Source organism: Ambystoma mexicanum, chromosome 5q (assembly GCF_040938575.1).
Source record: "Ambystoma mexicanum isolate Mex_15411 chromosome 5q, UKY_AmexF1_1, whole genome shotgun sequence".
Lineage (NCBI taxonomy): Eukaryota > Metazoa > Chordata > Amphibia > Caudata > Ambystomatidae > Ambystoma > Ambystoma mexicanum.
Window position 1 is genome coordinate 1,376,170,479 of NC_090933.1, and position 20,293 is coordinate 1,376,190,771.

The 20,293-nt window shown below is 44.8% G+C and overlaps 1 protein-coding gene across 1 annotated transcript in view; it reads right to left on the reverse strand.

Moving 5' to 3' along the window:
• LOC138498732 (GTPase IMAP family member 8-like) overlaps positions 1–20,293 on the reverse strand; it is a 447,497-nt gene that overhangs the window by 386,670 nt on the left and 40,534 nt on the right. Inside the window, exon 2 of the mRNA XM_069622370.1 lies at positions 315–990. Within this exon, the coding sequence (XP_069478471.1) occupies positions 315–990 (676 nt within the window). The remainder of the gene's footprint in view (positions 1–314; positions 991–20,293) is intronic.

Below are 20,293 nucleotides of genomic sequence, written 5' to 3' on the forward strand. Positions count from 1 at the left end.
GGGATCAGACGAAAACCAAGGAAACTAAACATGAAATACCTCTGAGCTCTCCCCAGAGTCTGCAACTCTCTCAGGAGACTTGCCATTACTGAGCGGCCCCCCCAATCTACCTCCTCCTCTGAGGGTGAGGGGGTTGGGGGCTTGGTGGATAAAGGCTGAGACCCGGGCCTAGGAGTCCAGGTCTTGCCTGTAGAGACGTTGCAGAATGCCTGAGATTGTGAGCTCTCGCCCCCCGAGGTTGTCTGAATGTACCCACCCAGACCCCTCCCTAGTATCATTCTCATTGCTTTATCAAATCATTCTGATAATCGTACCTCATCTTTTGTTGTCCTTCAAGGTTCTCTGTATTGCCTTCCCTTTTCTTCTTTGCATTCTGGAGCATCTCTGCCGTGTAGTGGCCCCCTCCATTCTCCCGCACCATCCGGTCTATGATCCCCAGGAGCTCTGAGACCTGCTGCTCCTGCTCTGCCCCCTCTGCCCTGTTATTAAAGGCGCAGAAGCGACACCCAAAGGCCTCAATCAGACGCTGCAGGCTTTCCTCTGCCTCCTGAACAAACTCCTGGACTGTCTGACCTTCTCCCAAGTCATCCTTCATTGTAAACACGAGCACAGTGTACTTTGATGCTTCTTCTCCGAATATTTCTTGACTCATTTTTAAAGAGTTCAACTCTTCGTGGGTGACCCGTCCAATCCTCATCACCGCAATGAATGCGTGGGGCCCAGGAGAGGCCATCCGTATAGAGTTAGAGATTTCACTATGTGTTTCTGAGGCTGAGACTCGGTTGTCAAAAAAACCTGGAGTATCAACAACTGTGATGTGTCTCTGTCCCCGGACAACACTCGCCTTAGCACACTGTGTTGTTACTGACTTGACGCTTGCTTTAGACATGAAGGCTTTTCTCCCAAGGATGCTATTCACAGTGGCGCTTTTCCCAGCTCCAGTTTTCCCAACAAGCACAATCCTCAGGGCTCTTCCATCCTCAGCAGGACCTGAGAAGGGGAAGAGAAAAACAATATAAGGCAAACAGCTTGATTGGAAAGAAGCGCGTGCAACAGGTGGGGGTGGATGGAGGTGGAATCCATGTGGCCTGTGTAATTGTCAATTCTTTAAAGCAGAACTGTGTGTGTTTTGTGATGTGCCATCTGTGTATGTACAGATTCCAGGCGCTGGATGAAGATGCATTCAATAGGGGTTTGATCCGTGTGAATGTTCATAAAAGCAAGCACACAGACACGGAAAGCCGATGCTGTTGCACAGCTGAAGCTTCATGTGTTTGAATTAATCACAACCTCTGGCATTACTCTGTGCAACACTTCGGATCATTGCTTTCTTTTCTGCCAGCCACACAATGACACAAGTGGAACAACCACGCGCAAAGCAGGCTTGGTCTCACACTAACACATGCCTTGGTTCGCCCCCAGACATGTGTCATCCTCATTGGGGGTCTTAGCAGGGTCCCGCTGTATAAGAGGACATCACACAGCGTGTCTGCACTGATCACTGGACGGGGCCATCACAGCACAGCTTGCCTTCTACACTGCATGCCTTCTACACTGGGACACACCTGGATGCACGACGTGAAACTGGTGAGTGTGGTGCTGAAAAGGGCCCTTGCACTTTCCTGGGGGCTGTGCAGGCAGTCATGGGCACCTCAGGGCACGTTACTCTTTACAGCTGGGACCTGAGGCTGGAGGCAAAGGGTAAACCATGAGTAGCGCCCAGATACTATTACCATGCATCCGACAACACGCGTGAAGGCACTGGAAGGTATGGTGGCACAGGTGGACCACCCTGAAGGGCTCAATCATATATACGCGTTTCCAGAAACATCCCCAGAAAGAAGGTGAGATCGGGATTTTGAAGAAAAATGGTCAAGTGGCAATTGGTGTTGGCAGAGCTTCAAGCTAGGACATGTCCACAAATAATGTCTAGTCACAGCAGTGTCAAATCGGGCAGCTTACCAATAGCCCGTGCCAAGGTGGCTTTCTACTGCCACATGTTAGGTAGAATTCTCACAAATGTGCTAATTTCCCTTACCTTTTGAGACCCCCAGCAACTTTGCTGGATTTCTAGGACTTTAATTTTCACCTGGAAAGATGTGAGCCTTTTTCCCCCACTCTTTCATGCATTTCTATGTGTGTTTTACTCTTGTGTTCTTTGATTCTGGAGTTTTAGGCATCTCCATAGGCATCATCTTTTCATGTGTGTCACACAGCACCTTCAGTGCAGTGGCACAGGGATGTCTTTTAGACTTCCCAAGGTTTAAATACCTTCTCTGGGACTGACTACTGTCTCCCAGTGAATGTAAAGTTAAATTGACTTTGCTAGTCTTTTTAAATTGCTAGACCCAGCACACACTACCTTACAGCAGAGTGCTGGAGGGAATATCTAGTGTTCCCTATGCCTAGAAAACTCATGTAGCCCTCAAAAGCTACCCTTTCATCTCAGTATGGCTGGTGGCAGTGTGGCAGTGGTATTACCATGATTTCTGTTAGACAGAAACCTGTGCAGTTCCCTTAGGGAACACTGCAAGAAGATTAAGACTACAGGGGCAAGCAGTAAACCCAATTGGTAGCAGTCTGCACCACCCAGATTTACCTGGTAGCTCTGGCTGAACAGTCAGACTTCTCTCAGGAAGAGTTAGGCAGTATATAGAGTATACACAATAGGGCTAAACAATACAGTAGAACAAGCAAACACTGACCAGAGCTTTGGTATAAAAGTATATCATTATTTATTTAACACACACTTTAGGAAATACACTAAGCACTCTAAATCAAAGCAAGTTCAAACAAAGTCAGATAAAGTATACACACCTCCCTTATTAATTATTAGACAAGCCTAGGTCAAAACACCACTATTTGTAAAAACAGATGTGAGCGCATAACTTAGATGGCACTCCAATAATTAAGTTAAAGGGAGAGAAAAAGGCAGGTCATGAAAATAAAACAGTTCTAAGACCACAACAAGTTAGTGAAGGCAGAGTCTACTGTAGAGCCAAAGTTCATAGGCCAGGCCCACTTTAAATGGAGCAAGGCAAAATGTGCCCAAGATCACACAGTTTAAAAAGCACTCAAGTCTTTGCAGAAATGTTCAAAGGAGGTTGGTTTGATGCGAAAGATAAAGTTAGAAGGTCTGGGGGCCAACCCAGTTGGAAAGCCAAGGATTTAAGGGTCACCTTTAGCAATCCGCAGAAAGGGAGGGCAGGAGGAACACAGTACCTTAAAGATTGAGGAGGTTCCAGCGGTGGCAGTTGTTCCTGGCAGCGGATGCAGTTTGTGGTTTCGACCAGGGAAGGAGAAGATCTCGTTGAGGAGGAAACTTGGAGTCATTGCACTACCCAGGGAAGAGACCAGCTGCGGAGTTTGTTCGGTTAAAAGGTGCGTTCCTTTTTTTGGCGGTCACAGTGGTGAAGCTTGGCTATCCAGCCGCCGGGGTGCTTGGCACGGGTGATTCGACCAAGAGATGTCCTGGAAGGCGAATGGCGAACTGGTTGTCCCCACCAGCTCAAAGGGAGAAGACTCTTACAGCAGAAGATCTTCTCTTGTCATCAGGAAAGTGGTGAGGTCGTTGTAGCAGGGCTCCACCGGTGGTGTCGTCATTGCAGATGGCTCAGCTTCTCCCCTCTTTGGATTTCTTAGGTCCTGTGGCGACTTCTGAAGTTCCAGTCCAAAAGGCCCTGCTTTTATGCAGAAAACCCCCATTCAGCAGCCTAGCTGTCACTCATACAGGCTAAGTGGTGAGGGGCCAATCAGAACAGAGTGTGACTTGAGTTGCTAAGGCAACGCAGTCCAGGGTGCCAATTCCCCCACCCACACATCCTGTGGAACCCAGACAGAGTGGCACCAGTTGGAGGGCTTCTGTGGAGAAGCCCGCCAAAAAATTGAACAAAGGGCCCGACCTTGGTTGGAGTTACAGAGACGGACACAAACGCTATTTTGGAAAAGAGTTCTGGTGAAAAGACCCAACCAGTGATTTTATATTAAATAAATAAACCGGCGGTATCTTTAACATTGCACCAAAAAAAGTGGTGCGTTTAAAATGGGAAAATCCCATAGGAAAAAATTCCGGTGGAATATTTTGCGTGGTAACCACTGCCACCAGCCAGAAACTCATCAAGGGGGGACTGGACAGTGCCCCCTTGGAAACAGACCCAGGGGCAATCGAATTAACCCCTTCCAGTACTTTCACAATATGATGGTTTGTACTGGTTCTGTTCGCAATGTTGGACTAATAAAGCCAATGGTGACTTTACATGCCCTGGGAGACAGTAGTCAGTCCCAGGGTATGGAGTCTATGTTTCGGGGTCACTATGACACCCCTGTGTTGCACTGAGGGTGCTGTGTAACACATACACAAAAACAGATGATACCCTATGGAGTAAAAGACCCCATAGCCCATAAGCACACAAAAAGCCAAGGACATACCTCAAATCATGCCTAAGAGTGGGAGGATAATAGTCTCACTCTTAGCAGGAGAAAAAAACAAACCCCAGAAATCCAGCAAAGCTGCTGGGGAACTCACTAGGTTTGGGAAATTAGCCTTATAAGAGAATTCTCCATAACAATTTCCACGACCCGTTTAAACGCTCCGGTAGCTGTGTTAGGCAGAATCCTATGAAGGTCCCTTAGGGAGCACTACAGAAGATTAGGACTACAGGTATATGCAATAAATCCCCTTTGGTATCAGTCTGTACCACAATGATTTAGTTGGTAGCTGTGGCTGAGCAGCCAGACTTATCTCAAGAGGGAGATGAGCAGTATTCAGGGTTTACACAATAGGTAGTACAGTACTATGGCACAAGGAAACACTGACCAAAGCTTGGTATCAAAAAGAATATATATATATTTATTTTACACACTTCTTAGTTCAACACACACATCACTATCATTAAAGCAAGTTAAAACAGTCAAGAAAAGTATACACAACTCCCTATTTAAATTGTAGACAAGTTTGAGCAAGAGTGAAAACTGAGCAAAACGGCACAGTGGAAACCAAGCAGACATGGCATTCTAACAATTTCTTCAGAGGGAGGGAAAGGTCAAGTTATACAGGGTTAGACTCCTAAACACACCAGCAACACTTCCCAAATGGCTTGTGAACAAGTTAGGCAAAGCAGTACTTTAGCATAAGCAATACTTAGGTGAAAACCGAGCAAAATGGCACTTCAACAATATATAAAGGGGAAGGAAAGGTGGTTAGAAGAGTTTTAGGTGCACCAACACATTTCTTGATGAAAAGCAATCTAGAGAAGGCAGTTGTAACCGATTTAGCCAGAGTCAATAGGCCTGTGCCAGAGTCAGTGGTACAAGGCAAAGTGCTCAGGATCAAACTGTTCTAGTAGCTGCAGTCAAGTCTTTGTTTAACGATTTGAAAAGGCAGTTGCAGAAGGTAAAAGACAATGTTAGACGATAGGGACGGCCAGCCCAGAAGGTAAGTAAAGGATTTCAAACACCTTTAGCAGTACCCAACGAAACGGGAGGCCTGGCGGAACAAAGTACCTTGAAAGTGGAAGAGGCTCCTGCGGTGGCGGTAGTTCCTGGCAGTTCCTGCAGTTCAGGAGATCCAGCAGAGGAAGAGAGGCTCTCGTTGTGGAGGAAGGTTCGAGTCACTGCACTGCCCAGGGAAGAAGCCAGCCGCGGTGATGCCAAAACGGAATGAAAGATACGCTCCTTTAAATCGCGATTGTGGTGGACGGGTGCCTGGCTATCCGGTCTCCTAGTGCTTGGCACTGGCGATTCGACCAAGGCAGGTCCTGGAAGGCGATTGGCGAACTGGTTGGCCCCACCAGCTCTAGGGAAGAAGGCTCTTGCAGATGAAGATCTTCTCTGGTCGTTGGAGAAAAGTGGTGAGAATCTGCAGCAGGGCTTCACCGGTGGTTCAGTTGTTGCAGATGTCTTCGGCTTCTCTCCTCTTCGGATTTCTCAAGTCCAGTGGCGATGTCTGTCTTCCAGTCTGCAGCTCCCTGCTTTTATGCAGAAAAACCCCCATTCATACAGCCTAGCTGTCACTCACACAGCGGAGTGGTTATCCTGGCGGGATAAGCCCCCAGCATATCGGGGCAGAGTGCGACTTGGGTTGCCTAGGTAACCCTCTCCAGGGTGCCTATTCCCCCTCCCACACATCCTGTCTACCCCAGACTCACTGGCGCCTGAAGGAGGGCTTCTGTCCTGAAGCCCGCCAAAAGGACGGACAAAGGGCCCGACCTCGGTTTGGATTACAGAGAAAGACACGAGAAAGAAATATTATTAAAGATCTGGCGAAAAAAAAACACCAGAGTAAAGTTAATAATTAAATAAACCAGCGGGATGTTAAAGGGTGTCAGAAAAAGTGGTAGCCTCGAACAATGGGAAAATCCCATAGGAAAATATTTGCGGTTGAATATTAATGGTAGTAACGACTGCCACCAGCCAGACATTTTGGAGAGAGGGACTGGACAGTACCCCCTCGAAAATGAACACCAGGGAAAAATTACTAACTCTTCCCAGTACCTCCATAGTAAGATGGTGTGTACTGGTTTTGTTCATAACTATTGACTAGCAAAGTCAATGTTAACTTTACATGCCCTGGGAGACAGTAGTCAGTCCCAGGGTATGGATTCTATGTTTGGGGGTCACTATGACACACCTGTGTTACTGCACTGAGGGTGCTGTGTAACACACATGTGAAAAGATGACACCTATGGAGTGAGAAAAACTCCATAGCCCATAAGCACAAAAAATAGCCTAAAACACACATCACAATTTGTTTAAGAGTGGGAAAAAGAGTCTTACTCTTAGCAGGAATAAAAAATAAACCCTTCAAATCCAGCAAAGCTGCTGGGGGACTCTATAGGTAAGGGTAATTAGCCTTTTAAGAGAATTATCCCTAACAAGCTGAAATCCACCGGAGCCATGTTTTTCAGGATGGCATCTGAGCCCCCTCTGCAAAAACAGTCTCCGGTCATCTTTTTTCACCATTTATTTTTGGAAAGGTCCTTCTTGTGTTTGTCTCTGTTTGTCAAACCAGGTTTGGTCCCTTTGTTTGTTTGCCTTTGGCGGGCTTCAGTGCTGAAGCCCTCCTCTGGCGCCTGAGTGTCTGGGGTGAACAGGATGTGAGGGAGGTGCCTGAAATTCCCTGTGCTTAGTCTCCTACGAGACCTGAATGCACTCTGGCGTGATTGGCTGGCTGACTGTCCGGCAAGGACAGACTCCCTGCTGGGAGAGTGACAGCTAGCCTGGAATGAATGGGAGAAAACTGTTTAAAAGCAGGTCTCTGGGACTTGGAAGGCAGAGTCGACCACTGAAACGAAAAAACCGAAGACGAGCTGAAGGATGACGACTGCTGCAACTCCTGGACCATTGGTTTGCCTGGTGAAGCCCTGCTGTAGGTCTGAATTGCCTGAAACTCCCTCAACAGAGAAGCCCCTTCAAGGACGACTTCTTCCCTTCAGCTGGTGGGAACAACCAACTCGCAAGCCACCTGGACACCGTCCCTGACTGGTCGAATTTTCTTAAGAGTGCTGTTGAAAACCGGATAGCCAGTGAGAAGGATACCAGATTGTGGACTTTAAGGCACTCACACCTTAAACCAATGTTTTACCAAGCTTGTGGATCCGTCCCCGTGCAGTGCAGGAACCTCCCGATGTCCTCCCTCTTGTCCCCACAAATGAGGCTCAGGAACAGCGAGATCTGCAGGAACTGCCAGGAACAACTGCCTCAGCTACCGCTTTTCTTCACTCTAAAGGGTACTGTGCAAATACGGTAGAGTAATCCTCTTTGCCGCAGTGAAAGTTTGTGAAACGTTCCCAACTTTTGAGTCGTGTTTGCTCCTAAACCGACCTATAACTCTTTTTCATGCAAACTACTTCTTAGAACATTGGCAAAGACTTAACCGTTTACTACCAGAACTGTGCTATCCTATCCAAGACACTGATCCATTGACTTTGGCCCAGGCCTATTGAATTGAACTGCCTCTTGAAGTGAACTGAAACTATTTGCCCTGCCTATGAAAGTCATTGTGTTTGATTCTTATAACCTTTGTCTTTTTACTCCTTTTGAAAGTAACTGAAGTGCCATTTTGCTCCCACTTCAGGGGAGCCTAACGTGTTCAGTAACTTATTGGTTGTGTACTGTAGAGCTGTTTATTACTAGTGGAATGTTTTCTAACTAAATGTGTAAATAAAGTAATATTGTTTTACCAAGAAACATTGAGTAGGTGTTTGTTTGCACCACTGTGATTGCAAGTCCCTTCTGATACTGGTCACATCCCTCTTGAGATAAGCCTGGCTGCTCAGCCATCGCTACCACAACACTGTGTAGTACAGACTTATACCAAAGATGAGGTTGTGCTTACACCCGTAGTCTTAATTGTGTGTAGTGTTCCCAGAGGATACTGAACAGCCAGTGCACATGGGGACAGGAATAACTGCACAAATGAGGGTAGGAATGACAACACAAGGGGGAAAGAATGATAACACAAGGGGGAAAGAATGACAGTGCAAGGACAGGAAGTAATGAGAGTGCAAGTTGGGGAGGAATAACAGCATGGCATGGAATGAAGCAAATGATATTATATGGCATTTATAACGCCCCTATGCACAAGTGTTTCAAGGCACGAAGGGAGGGGAAACAGAGGAAGTACAAAACAACAATCTTACTAGGCCTAGTGACATTGAGATCAGGCAAGTGCAGGGGAGCAGGGAGGGGAGAAGTGTCAGGGGGGATGGGCAAGTGAGAGTGGGGAATTAACTGTGGGAGTAGGAATGAGGAATACATGGAATCGCCCGGGAGAATAAAATAATCCAGTATATGAAAACCAGACCAGCAAAAGTACACATGAGCAGTGTAGAGCATTGGAAGGAAGGAATGACAGCTCAAGGGGAGGGAGAAATTACAGCACAATGGGTGCAGCAAGCACAGTGAAATTGGGTAAAGAAATATAGTGCAAGGGGGAAGAAATTACAATGGAAGATTTGTAAAAGAGGAACACACTGGAGAATACAATTTACTCCCTCCAGTCTTTTAAGAAACACACTCGTACCTGCCTGTCGGAGAAAACCTATTAAAATTTCCAGAATTTCATCCGAACAGTGGCAGACACATAGACAGCCCGGAGTGGCTCAACATGTGTTTTTAGCACGCTAGAGTGCACCTACTTGCACTTTTAAGCCTAGGAATAGATATGTACGTACCCTAACTCACCTTAATAAAGAAACTGTGCGTTCCTGAGTGTGATCAGGGGTAAAGGAATGACAATGCAAGGGGGAATAGAAGGTCAGTCCAAGGTGGGTAGTATGACGGGACAAGTGGGGGAAGGAAAGACAGTACAAAGGGGGGAGGAATGTCAGTGGAAGGGGGATGAATGAGAGTGCAAAAGAAGACATGAGAGTGCAATGGTGAAATAATGACAGTGCAAGGGGAAGGAATGAGAGTGCAAGGGATGCAGGAAGTACATTGAAATGGTAAAGGAATGACAGTACAAAGGGTGAAGGAATGACAGTTAAAGGGGGAGGGGTGAGAGTGGAAGGGGGATGAATGAGAGTACAAGAGGAGAAGAAATGATAGTGCAAGGGTGAAGCAGCTCATACCAGCATTCTAGCCACTCGCTATTAAAATTAGTTACATTAACATAAGAACTCCTTAAGCAGCGCCAACTGGTGGGTGATCTTTAGTTTGCTAACAAATGTTCTGGTCTCGTTACCAAGATTTCCAGATAACGACTTCTCCTTTGGAACTAAACCTGGTGTCAGAAACACCTTGGATATCCTATATCGCTGAATTATATTTCGATGCTGAAGGCGCTAGGGACAGAACGATGAGTCATCTCTTTCAAAATGAACTTATAATAATTGGCCGCGAGCTGGAAGACATCACTGTCTTTCTCATTAAAAAGCGTAAGGCCTTGTGAGCTCCATGGCCAGGCGGAATCTCAAATATTCTTCTTAAATCAAATCCCCTGTTTTGGGCAAAAGCACTGTTGGATTTATTTAGTGAAATAGCGGCAGGTGGCGCGATACCGAATAGCTGGTGGAAATCCATCCCTATACCTATTTTTAAAAAAGGAGACAGGTTGGATCCAGTGAAATACTGCATGCTCACGATGATCGACACCAGGCAAAAAATATTCTCAACCATTCTGCTGAATAGACTCACTAAATGAGTCCAAGAAAAGGAACTACTGAAACCTTTTCAGACTGGTTTCAGAAAGGTGCACTGCACACTTCCCAATATAAGTGCCATACACTCTTTGATGTCAGAGGCTGCGCGACGATCAAATCAAAATCTATACTGCTGCTGCTTTAATTACAGCAAGGTTTTTGGCCTAGTCTGTTGACCAATTCTTTGGCATAAATTAGAGACTTGTGGAATTGACCGACACCTTTTGTATTTCATTAAGGTTTTGTACACCAACAAATCAGTGACGGTACGTCTGAGTTAAGAGGGTGAAATTACTGATGATTTCAATACCACCTGAGGCCTTAAACAAGGATATGTTATTTGACCACTATTATTTAATTTGTATGTGGCTGACATTCCAGATTCTTAAATGCTGTTCACAATTTTCCCCCCAAATCAATAGTGAGTCAGTGTCATGGCTAGCCTATGCAGACACACCATCCTATGTGACCTGACTCCCGTAGGATTACAACGTCCCAAGCCTAATGCATGGTCTTTCTGCTCTGCCATATAGACATATTACATGGTTAAGCAAAATAGAGGTAAACATTCCTTTGTTCTTTAGTAAAACTTCCAAATATATATCTCCATCCTTTTATAAATCAATTTACTCTATCCTACTAAATTTCCTATGGGGGGAGGGTAAAAGCAAAAGAATAGCTCTAATAAAATTGAAAGCACCGTATGACAAGGGAGGGGTTAGGTTTCCTGATTTCAAAGCATTCCACACTGCCTTCTTTTGAAGCAAGCTAGATACTGGTTTGCCTGCCCCATAACGTCAGATATTGCCACATGGTGTACTATAGAGAAGCAGTTAATGTATCCCACTGAAATTACCGACCTCATTTATGTATTTAAGCACTCCTCACTAGCAATATCAGATCCCATTAGAGCCACAATATCAGCCCTCCAACTCTTTTTATTCACACAGACAGACTCCCCAAAAAAATGCCTTTCTCCTTATCTATGGCATAACAATAAGATACTGATTAAGAATAAAACCCTAAACAGAAAATCCTGGAAGAAAAAGGGTATTAGATTTATACAACAAATCATAAAAAAAATCATCTATCCTTTCCTTTCAGCAGCTTAAAAGTCACTTCTCAATCCTCAACACAGAATACAACTTCTACAACGAATTAGTTAATTCTTGCTTTGACGCACTACACAGCTCCTCCAATGATATTCTGACTCCTGATGCCTTAAGATTGCTACATCTTACTATGCCCACTGACACAAAGGCTTCAAAATTCTACAACATTCTAATATCATCCCTGAAGTTGTCCTCGATACGCCACAAATGGGAAGATGACTTTGGCTATGGTTTAGACGATTACACATGGTCTAAGCTCTTCTCTAGATTCAAATATATTTCAACATCAGCAAATAACTCCCAACATGTTTTCTTCTTTATACATAGAGCTTTCATTACACCAGCCAAATTATTTCTATCCAATGTTAATGACAATGACAATTGTTGGACTTGTGGAGCTACCCCAGCATCGTATGAGCACATGTTCTTCTCATGTCCCTATACCCTTAAGTTTTGGCAACAAGTATGGAAATACCTTAACTCTATTTTCTTCACCGATATACCACTTTCATTTATGAATATTGTTTTAGGTAGCCTAGCAGTTACCACCCACTTGCCATATGATGCTTCCAGGCTCTATGATCTCTTTATTTGTTTGGCTATGAAGAGTATAACTGCCAATTGGAAAGACTCTCATTCCTTATGTATAAGAAGCTGGTGGAATAACATATGTCTCATGCAAAAGATGGAAATGTGCATGGCAAACAATCTTAACTCTATACCTAAGTTTAATGCTAAGTGGTCATTTTTCACTCGATTTCTGAACCATTTTAATGTAACCACGCATGGAATGTGACTTCTCCAAATCTCTCACTCTCCTTTGATGCTCCCAAGATCATTATATGCGAATACTAATCTGGACACTTAACTGAATATTTACTGTATTATATGCCCATGTGCCTCTCTTCATCAATACCTACCACCTCCCTTTCTCCCCCCTCCCCCATATGTCGTGTTTGTCATATGTCAGTCTTATGTTTGTCCTCCCCCCCACTTAGACATCATAATGCAGAATTTGTTCCATACTAAGTTGTGCACAACACTGTGCTACAGTTCTTTTGCGTAGGTTTTCAATTATATTGACAATTTGTTCCTTATATGTTCAACTTCACATTGTACACAGTGTAATTAATTAATTGCTCTATTGGAACACTTCCATTTTACCATTGTTTAATCTATTCTCATGTAAAAGTTTCACTGCATTATGTTTATGAAGTCATGACTTTATGATTGTATACTACATACCTTAATAAAAATTATTAAAATAAAAAAATTAAAAACTTCCAAATACTGTTCCAGGGAGGCGCTGAGAATGGAGTTTGGACTTCTCTCACTTCTTTCATTATGGCAGTTGCAAAGAACTGAGCTATGTATGAAAATTATTGAGACTGATTGGCAAGCAACCTCCTATAGACCAAGATAATATGTTCACTCATGAACTAGAGTGGACACTGAGGAAAGAATCTGGAGATCGTGATAGAGCTGACACAATTGATAAATTGTCAGTCAAAAGGAGATATAATGTATATTTCCCACCAATGTTTTCCGTTAAATACACCTCAATCATACTTAACTAAAATAGGCTCCTTTCCAATAAGGCGATTCATTATATATTTGCGTTTGAATCTCCTCTCTACTTTGGACTATATTGGGGTTTGGAAACAAATTACCCTAAAAGACAGGCTATGTCACCTTTGTGGGAATGGGATCGAGACAGGTCGCCATATGCTAACTACCTGTTTGGTACTAAAAATTCACTATTTAAAGGGCTATATGAATTTCTTTGCACATCTTGAATATATTGAAATGGATCAATTCTGGAAGGCGGTGCATAGTGCTACATCAATTGTTATTACAGCAGCTGCTTACCATATTCGGAAAAAGCATCAAAGCTCAGTTTGAATTACGAAGAAGTTCATAAATAGCAACTAATTGTTGCTCAGACGTAAATTGTATCAGCGACCTGTGTGGGGTGCATTTAAAGGACCCAAACAGAAGTCCCTTTCACATGAACAGCAGCCCTTGAAACACTGCAACCAAGAATTGCCTGTTTTTTTGTTTTGCGCTCATGTAAAATTAAAGAACCATGGAGAAAGGGCCCTACCTGTCTGTTAAGGGTGATACTCTTTCCTCTCTCTCCACCTGCTTGCATGTATGATGAGTGGTGATGTCATGAATGCAGTGTTCGGGTATGATTTTGTGGAATGCTGTGTGGTGAGCGTTCTACCCAGGGAGAGTTGAGATGATGTAGCCTGGGTGTTGGGAGCTAGTGTGCTCCACTCTGATCCTGAATCATCTTATGTCCTCCTGATGTCATCTAATTAAAGCAACTAATGAAGATTCCTGGCCTCCAGCGTATCCTTTGACCTTTTATGTGTTGCTTTGCTCTGCTGCTGGTTTCTTCCCTGGGCAGTGCACGACCCTCCATTCTTCCTACTTCATGTCAGTCCAACAGTCGCTTCAGGAAACGTGAGCCTGCAGGATCTGCCAGGAACGTCTGCCTCAGCTACAGCCTTCTTCTCCATTGAAAGGTACTGTTCAAATCCAGTTGTGCGTTTTGTTCAGCCGCGGTGAAGGTGTGTGAAACCTTTCACCAATCTGAGGGCTTGTCCTTCTCTTCTCTTTAAACTAACTTTTCTACTGACCAACTTCATCCAGAACTTTTGGCAAAGACTTAACTGCGAACTACCCTGAACTGTGTGATCTTGAGCAAAATACTTTTGTCCTATTGACTTTGGCCCAAGCCCTTTTAATTTGACTCCATCACTGTGGTTCCTCTTTCTAGATTGCCCTGCTTACTTACCTGTTGGTGCTGCTCAATTTTAGTCTAACTTTGTCTTTCCCTCCCTTTTTAAATTGCTGGAGTGCCATTTTGCTCCCACTTCATTTTGAGTTTAAAGTAGTCCAGAATCTGTTGGAAGTGGTGTGGTGTATTGGTAACATGATTTTTCAACTGATTTACTTAGTGAAATGTTTCTAACTGATGTGTAAATAAACGTATATTCTTTTACTCAGAAACCTTGAGTCAGTGTTTGTTTGAATCTTAGTAATTGCTGTCTTTTGTGTAACTATTTGATCCTGTTCATTTACTCTTGAGATAAGTCTGGCTGCTCAGCCATCGCTATCACTTTACTGTGTAGTACAGGCTTCTACCAAAGGTGAATTTGTACTGTCACTTGTAGTCCTAATTGTGTGTGGTGTTCCCAAAAGAGTACTGCATATAATTCTGCCTAACAATAAGTTGATAAAATAAGAGGAGATACGGGAACCTAGCTATGAAAGGTGGTGGAAGGCAGTGCCGCATAGCACTGTCCCGACCAGTGCAGGAATATAAGTGGAGATAAGGATAAAGTAGGAGCCTCATCTATTTAGAGGGCTCAGGAAAAAAAGCAACAATTCTTCTTCTTAGTTATCTATAATCTTTTGGAGGAAGGCCCATGAGGAGCGGAAGTGACGTGAATGTTGGATGTGTGCAGGGAACAGGTTTTTTTAAATTAACAAAGGGCCGTGGGATATAGGACAGGTTTCTAAAGTTTTAAGTCTTTTGTTCAATGTTGTCAGTATAATTTGTCGGTCCGTCACCTCTAACTGTTAGTTGGTTAAATGTTTTTGTGCTTCTGTTATTTCATCATTGCAATGCGTAAGTAATTGATCTATTCATGAAAATTGATGACAATAATATCGAAGGTTGAAGGCTAGTGCTGTAAGCACCTAGGTGCACATACTTCAGAATCAAAGAAAGATAATGACACCATGGGCTTAGACACACCACACTGGCATATTTGTAAGCACCTCCCTCTCTATAGCGACAAAATAAAGAAATGTCATGGTAAATGGTTAACGAAAGTAAAAGAGGAGGGACCACCTCGGGTCTGGCCAGAAGAGGGGTCTTTTGATAAGGCACTATTAGACCATGTTGAAACGTATTTAATGGCCAAATATAAAGGAAATGAGCTTCAAAACAGACGCAAACTATTAGATTCTTAGAGGATGTTTGAGGAAATGCCCACTACAAATAATAAAGCCAAAGAACCAGAGATTCAGGGGGCGCCAAAAGACGAGGGAGCAGCAAACGACAAGCGAGGGGCAGAATCAAAATAATTGTACCCCCTACTCACTAGACCCCCTGAAGGGTATTGTGACCCCCTGAATCTAGCACAACCAAGAGCTCTGACCACCCCAGCAGCTGTACCACTTCCCCCATACGTTCCAGACAACCCCACAGGTGCCCCCGATTTAGAGGGATTAATGACAAACACTCAGGCTGAGTTAGCATGATTGCAGATACTTTGCAAAACAGCATTGCCAACTCCAGGGGGAGGGCAGCCACAGCTGCTGCCCCCGTTACAAAGCTCCACCGAATTGCCAGAAGATGAGTCAAAATCTGGAGATTTCCTGTTCCGAATAGACAGTACACCAATCAGGAAAGGGTGGGTAGAACAAGAGGGAGAGACAATGAGTTTGGGGTATGACACAGAAGTATCAGATGGGGAAAGGAATGTTGGATCGATTTTGATGAGTTCGAAGAAGGAGCAGCGGGAGGAACACAACAGATTAAATGGGTGACACAGGTGACAGAGACATGAGAAGAGGGGTGGGAAGGAAGGCTTCGCAATAGCAAAAAAGGGTGAATGGCAATAGCAAAAAAAAAGGAGTAAAGGTAAGTAAGGAAATGTGAGGTTAAAACTGCAAATTCCCCTCATCCACAAAGGTGCAGGACGTCCCGATTAAGTCCCTTGGGCACTGATGGACAAGACTCATTTACTAAAAGCACTCCCTCCACTTTCAGGGGGAGCGAGAAAATGGATATATGCCTGTGAGAAGAAACCCAGGTGTGGGATGCGCTGCGGAGGACCTTCCCCGACACCGAAGATTTACAATCAGTGATGCAATGCACTATGGGTGACGAGGAGGTTTGTTAGGGAGAATTTGCAGAAATGTGCTAATTCCCTCTAACTTAGAGGCCCCCATAAACATTGCTTGATTTTGAGGACTTTCTTTTTTTTTAACCTGGAGAGAGTGAGACCCTTTTCCCCTCTCTCTCATGTATTTTAATGTGATTTTGAACTCTGTGTTTCTTTTTGGTTTTGGAGTCTGACAAACTCCATAGGCATCATCTTTGACATTGTGTCACCCAGCACCTTCAGTGCAGTGGCACAGGGTCGACTTTTACATTTCCCAAAGGTTTAACAACTTTCTCTTGGATAACTATTGTTTCCAAGAGCAGTAAACTGAAATTGACTTTACTGACCTTTGTAACTTTCTAGACCCAGCACACGCTATCTCACAATACGGTGCTGGAGGGTTTACTTAGTATCCCCTTTATCTAGCTTCTTGTGTAACAATTTTATGTTACCCTTCCCTCACTGAATGGCTGGTGGCAGTGGTTTACTTTTTACTACCATTGTGTGTTTTACCGCAGGCTGCGTTCGAAGCCACAGTAAAGCACCCATGGGTGCCATTTGTGTCTAAAGGGCCCTGGTATTCTTTTTTCGCCATTTCTTTGTGAAATGGTCCTTCTTGAGATTTACTCTGCGTGACAAACTAGGTTTGGTCCCTTTGTTCATTTTGTCTTTGGTGGGATTCATGAGTGAAGCCCGTCTCCTGCTCCAGGGTGTCTGGCGGGCAGGAAGCAAGGGAGATGCCCGAAAATCTCTGTGCTTCATCTCCTAGGAGACAGGAATGCACTCTTAGGTGATTGGCCGGCTGGCTTTCCGGGTAGGACAGCCACCCTGCTGGGTGACTGACAGTTAAGCTGAAATGAATGGGAGCAAGCTGCATAAAAGGCGAGCCTTTTTGGCTTGGAAGGCAGAGCCAACCAATGGATGAAGGAATCCGAAGAAGAACTTGGAAAAGACGCCTGCTGCAACTCCTGGACCGTTGGTTTGCCCGGTTCAACCCTGCTGCTGTGCTGAAGCTCCAAATTTGCATCGACAGAGAAGCTCCTGCAAGGACGACTTCTCCCTTTGAGTTGGTGGGACCAATCAACTCCAACATAAGCCACCTGGACATCCTCTCAGAGCTGGTTGAGTTTCCACTGCAGTTGCTGCTGGAACCGAATAGCCAGGGAGAGAAATACCAGTTTTTTGTGCGTTGCTTAAGCTGGCCAAGAGCTCCAAGAAGATCCTACGGACTCCCAGGAAGCAGAGCTGACCGAGCGTGAGCCCTCTCAACAGAGTGCAGTACCCCAGAAGCAAGGAAAGCCCATCTCGACAGCCAGGAACCGCGGTGGTGCTATTTGCGGTAGACGCAAGGAGCTTAAACTCTGAATAGCCACTTGTTTGAAGATTGGCGGTTGCGAGCGGTGACTGTCCCATTGCAGTGCTGGAGTCCCCAGACGTCCTCCCTCTTGTCCCCACGACTGAGGCCCAGGAACAGCAGGATCTGCAGAACTGCATGGGAACAGAAGCCATCTGCTGCACTTTTTCTTTAACCTAAAGGTACTGTACAGTCTAAGAGAACTTACCTCTTGTTGTGTAGCCACTTGTCCTCATTGGAGACTTATCTGGTTGCATGTTTAGAGTTGCTGCCAGCTTCTTAACCTCACACGCCTAATCAGCCTGCGGCCCTACTTCGATTTCTTCTATTCTACCAAGACTATTTAAAGATTGTGAAATACGTTCTACTTACCTGCAAGAAGTGCTTCAGTTCAGCTTTACTTTTGCTAACTTAACATTGGCTGGCCTGGCTCCCTGAATGACTCTTCTTTCCTCTGCTTATGTGTTTTACCTTCCTTCCAGGAAAGTGTTAACTGACTTTGCATTGGGGGTTATTGAAAGTACTTACCTGATTGAGAATAACTGTGTGGATACTTGTTTTATTCTGATCCCTCTTTTCTTTGACACTTCTCCTAAAAATCTTCTAAATGCAAACAGTGATATATTAATGCCCACAGCACCCTAGCAAATGAGGTCTCCTGAGGGTGTAGGTAGTGTCTGTGAGCCATCCCAAATGGGTATTTGCTGATTTAGAACCTAAAAGTGTGTATTTTCGAAGTGTATTTGTGTGTTGCTTAACATTGCTCCCTTCTGAAGAAGGCGTATTCTAACTGACTGTGAAATAAATTAATAATTGTTTTATCAAGAAACCTTGTGTGTAAGAGTTTCTCACTGTGAATCTCCCCTACAGCTCACATTGACCCCTCTTGAGATAAACCTGGCTGCTTGACCACACTACCAACCTGTGTAGTACAGACTTATACCAAAGGTTGGGTCCCTATTGCCAGGAGGTCAGGGTTGTTGTAGTGCAACCAAAGGGTACTGCATATAATCTTGCCTAACAAGGATGGGCCGCAGTTCATTCTTCGGATGCAGGATATGTGGCGGGCAGAGACGGATACAGTGTGGGACCAATCCACCTCCCTGTTGTACTTCATTTTCAATAAAGGCCTCCCAAAGGAGGCACAGAAGACCCTACATAAAATTGCTGGGATAGAAGTCAAAGGTTGGCCAAAAATTTCAGAATATCATGATACACCACTGTAGAAGGATCAAAGAGAGAGAAAAAGAAATATCATAAAGAAGATTAGCAGACGAAGCAAAGCTGGTACAGAGCAAGTCAGTGAAGGTTGCAGCATTAACAGCAGGACCACTCCAAGAACGGCAGGGAGAAGAGGGGGAGGGGACAGTAGCATTACAGGCCAGAATGGCATCCACATGGGCGGGTAACGGCCAGGAGCAATGGTAGGGAGAGGAGAAGTACATAGGACCCCAGTGGCAGGGAAAGCCCGCAAGAGGAAGAGGTGGGTACAGAGGGCAGCATGGAGGAGGTAATGGAGTGCAAGGACCAAGGGGAGGAGGACAGAGTGCATGTTGGTTGTGCGGGAGGTGGGGTCACTTTGCTAGGGAATGTCATACCCGTCTCATGGGCAATTATCAAAATAATCAGAGATACCAGTATGGGCACCCGCATCCATGGAGCCCCTATGGGTTACCGATGGAGGAATGTGCACAGGACGAACAGATCGATGGCAGATACATGGCATCACCCAATGAACCCAGACAACCACCGCAAAATATGCAGACACGTCTCACACGTGAAAACCAAATGACACACACTCATGCCAACCCCTTTGTTACAACTGAAAATGGTGCACCGGCCCCGTTCCGGGGAGCATGTGTGCTCGGTGACAATGCTTTCTCATGACCTGGAACAGACACTCACCCAGACTAGGTCAGCCCACAGAAAGCCCTTGCATGTCCAGTCCTATCAACCACCTTACGTCCAGAAGAGGAACCACTGGTGGGCACATCGGGTATTGTATGAAAGGACCGAAAAAAAAGGTCTCACTATACAAAAAGTCTGATAACTGCATACCACCAAAGGTTCGAACACCAAAAGTTCGAACCTTTGGTCCATACATTTTAGGTAAGTAACATTTTTTTTAAAAGACTGCAGAGGCTGCGGGGTTGTCCCATGCAACACCCTGCTCACCATACTATACAGTATAGTGAGCTGGGGTTGGGTGGATATCCCTGCAGCACACTTGAGAAAAATAAAAAAGAAATGGGGGCTGAGGGGGTGTCCCCCGCAACACCCCGCTCACTTTACAGAAACCCCTGCAGCTGACCGTAAAAAAAAAGAAAAGAAAAAGAAAAGGACCCTGTGGCTTCGGTTAACGATCACGGAACTGAAAAGGAACTGGCGCCGCAGGGACACAGCGTGAAGAAAAGGTAAGTAGGGTTTGGTTATGTTGGGGGTGTGGGTGGGGGTGTGTTGAGGGTGTTGGTGGTGGTGTGTTGTGGGTATGTTGTGGTTGTGGGTGGGGGTGTGGGTATGTAGTGGTTTGCAGTATATGTTCACATGGGAAATGTGCGAAACGTTTGCAGTGCTTACATTTCTCATGCACACTTTTCCATCACACACATTTCTGTGTCAGAAAAATCATGCAGATCTGGGACAGAGATAGGAAACAAGCAGTTCATCTTTATGGTGGACTCGGGGTCAGAGAAATCATGCCTATGTAAAGGCAATTTTCCGCTATCTGGCAAAAATCTCGAGACGCAGGGATTCTCTGGGGTTGTGGTCATGGTTCCTTACACT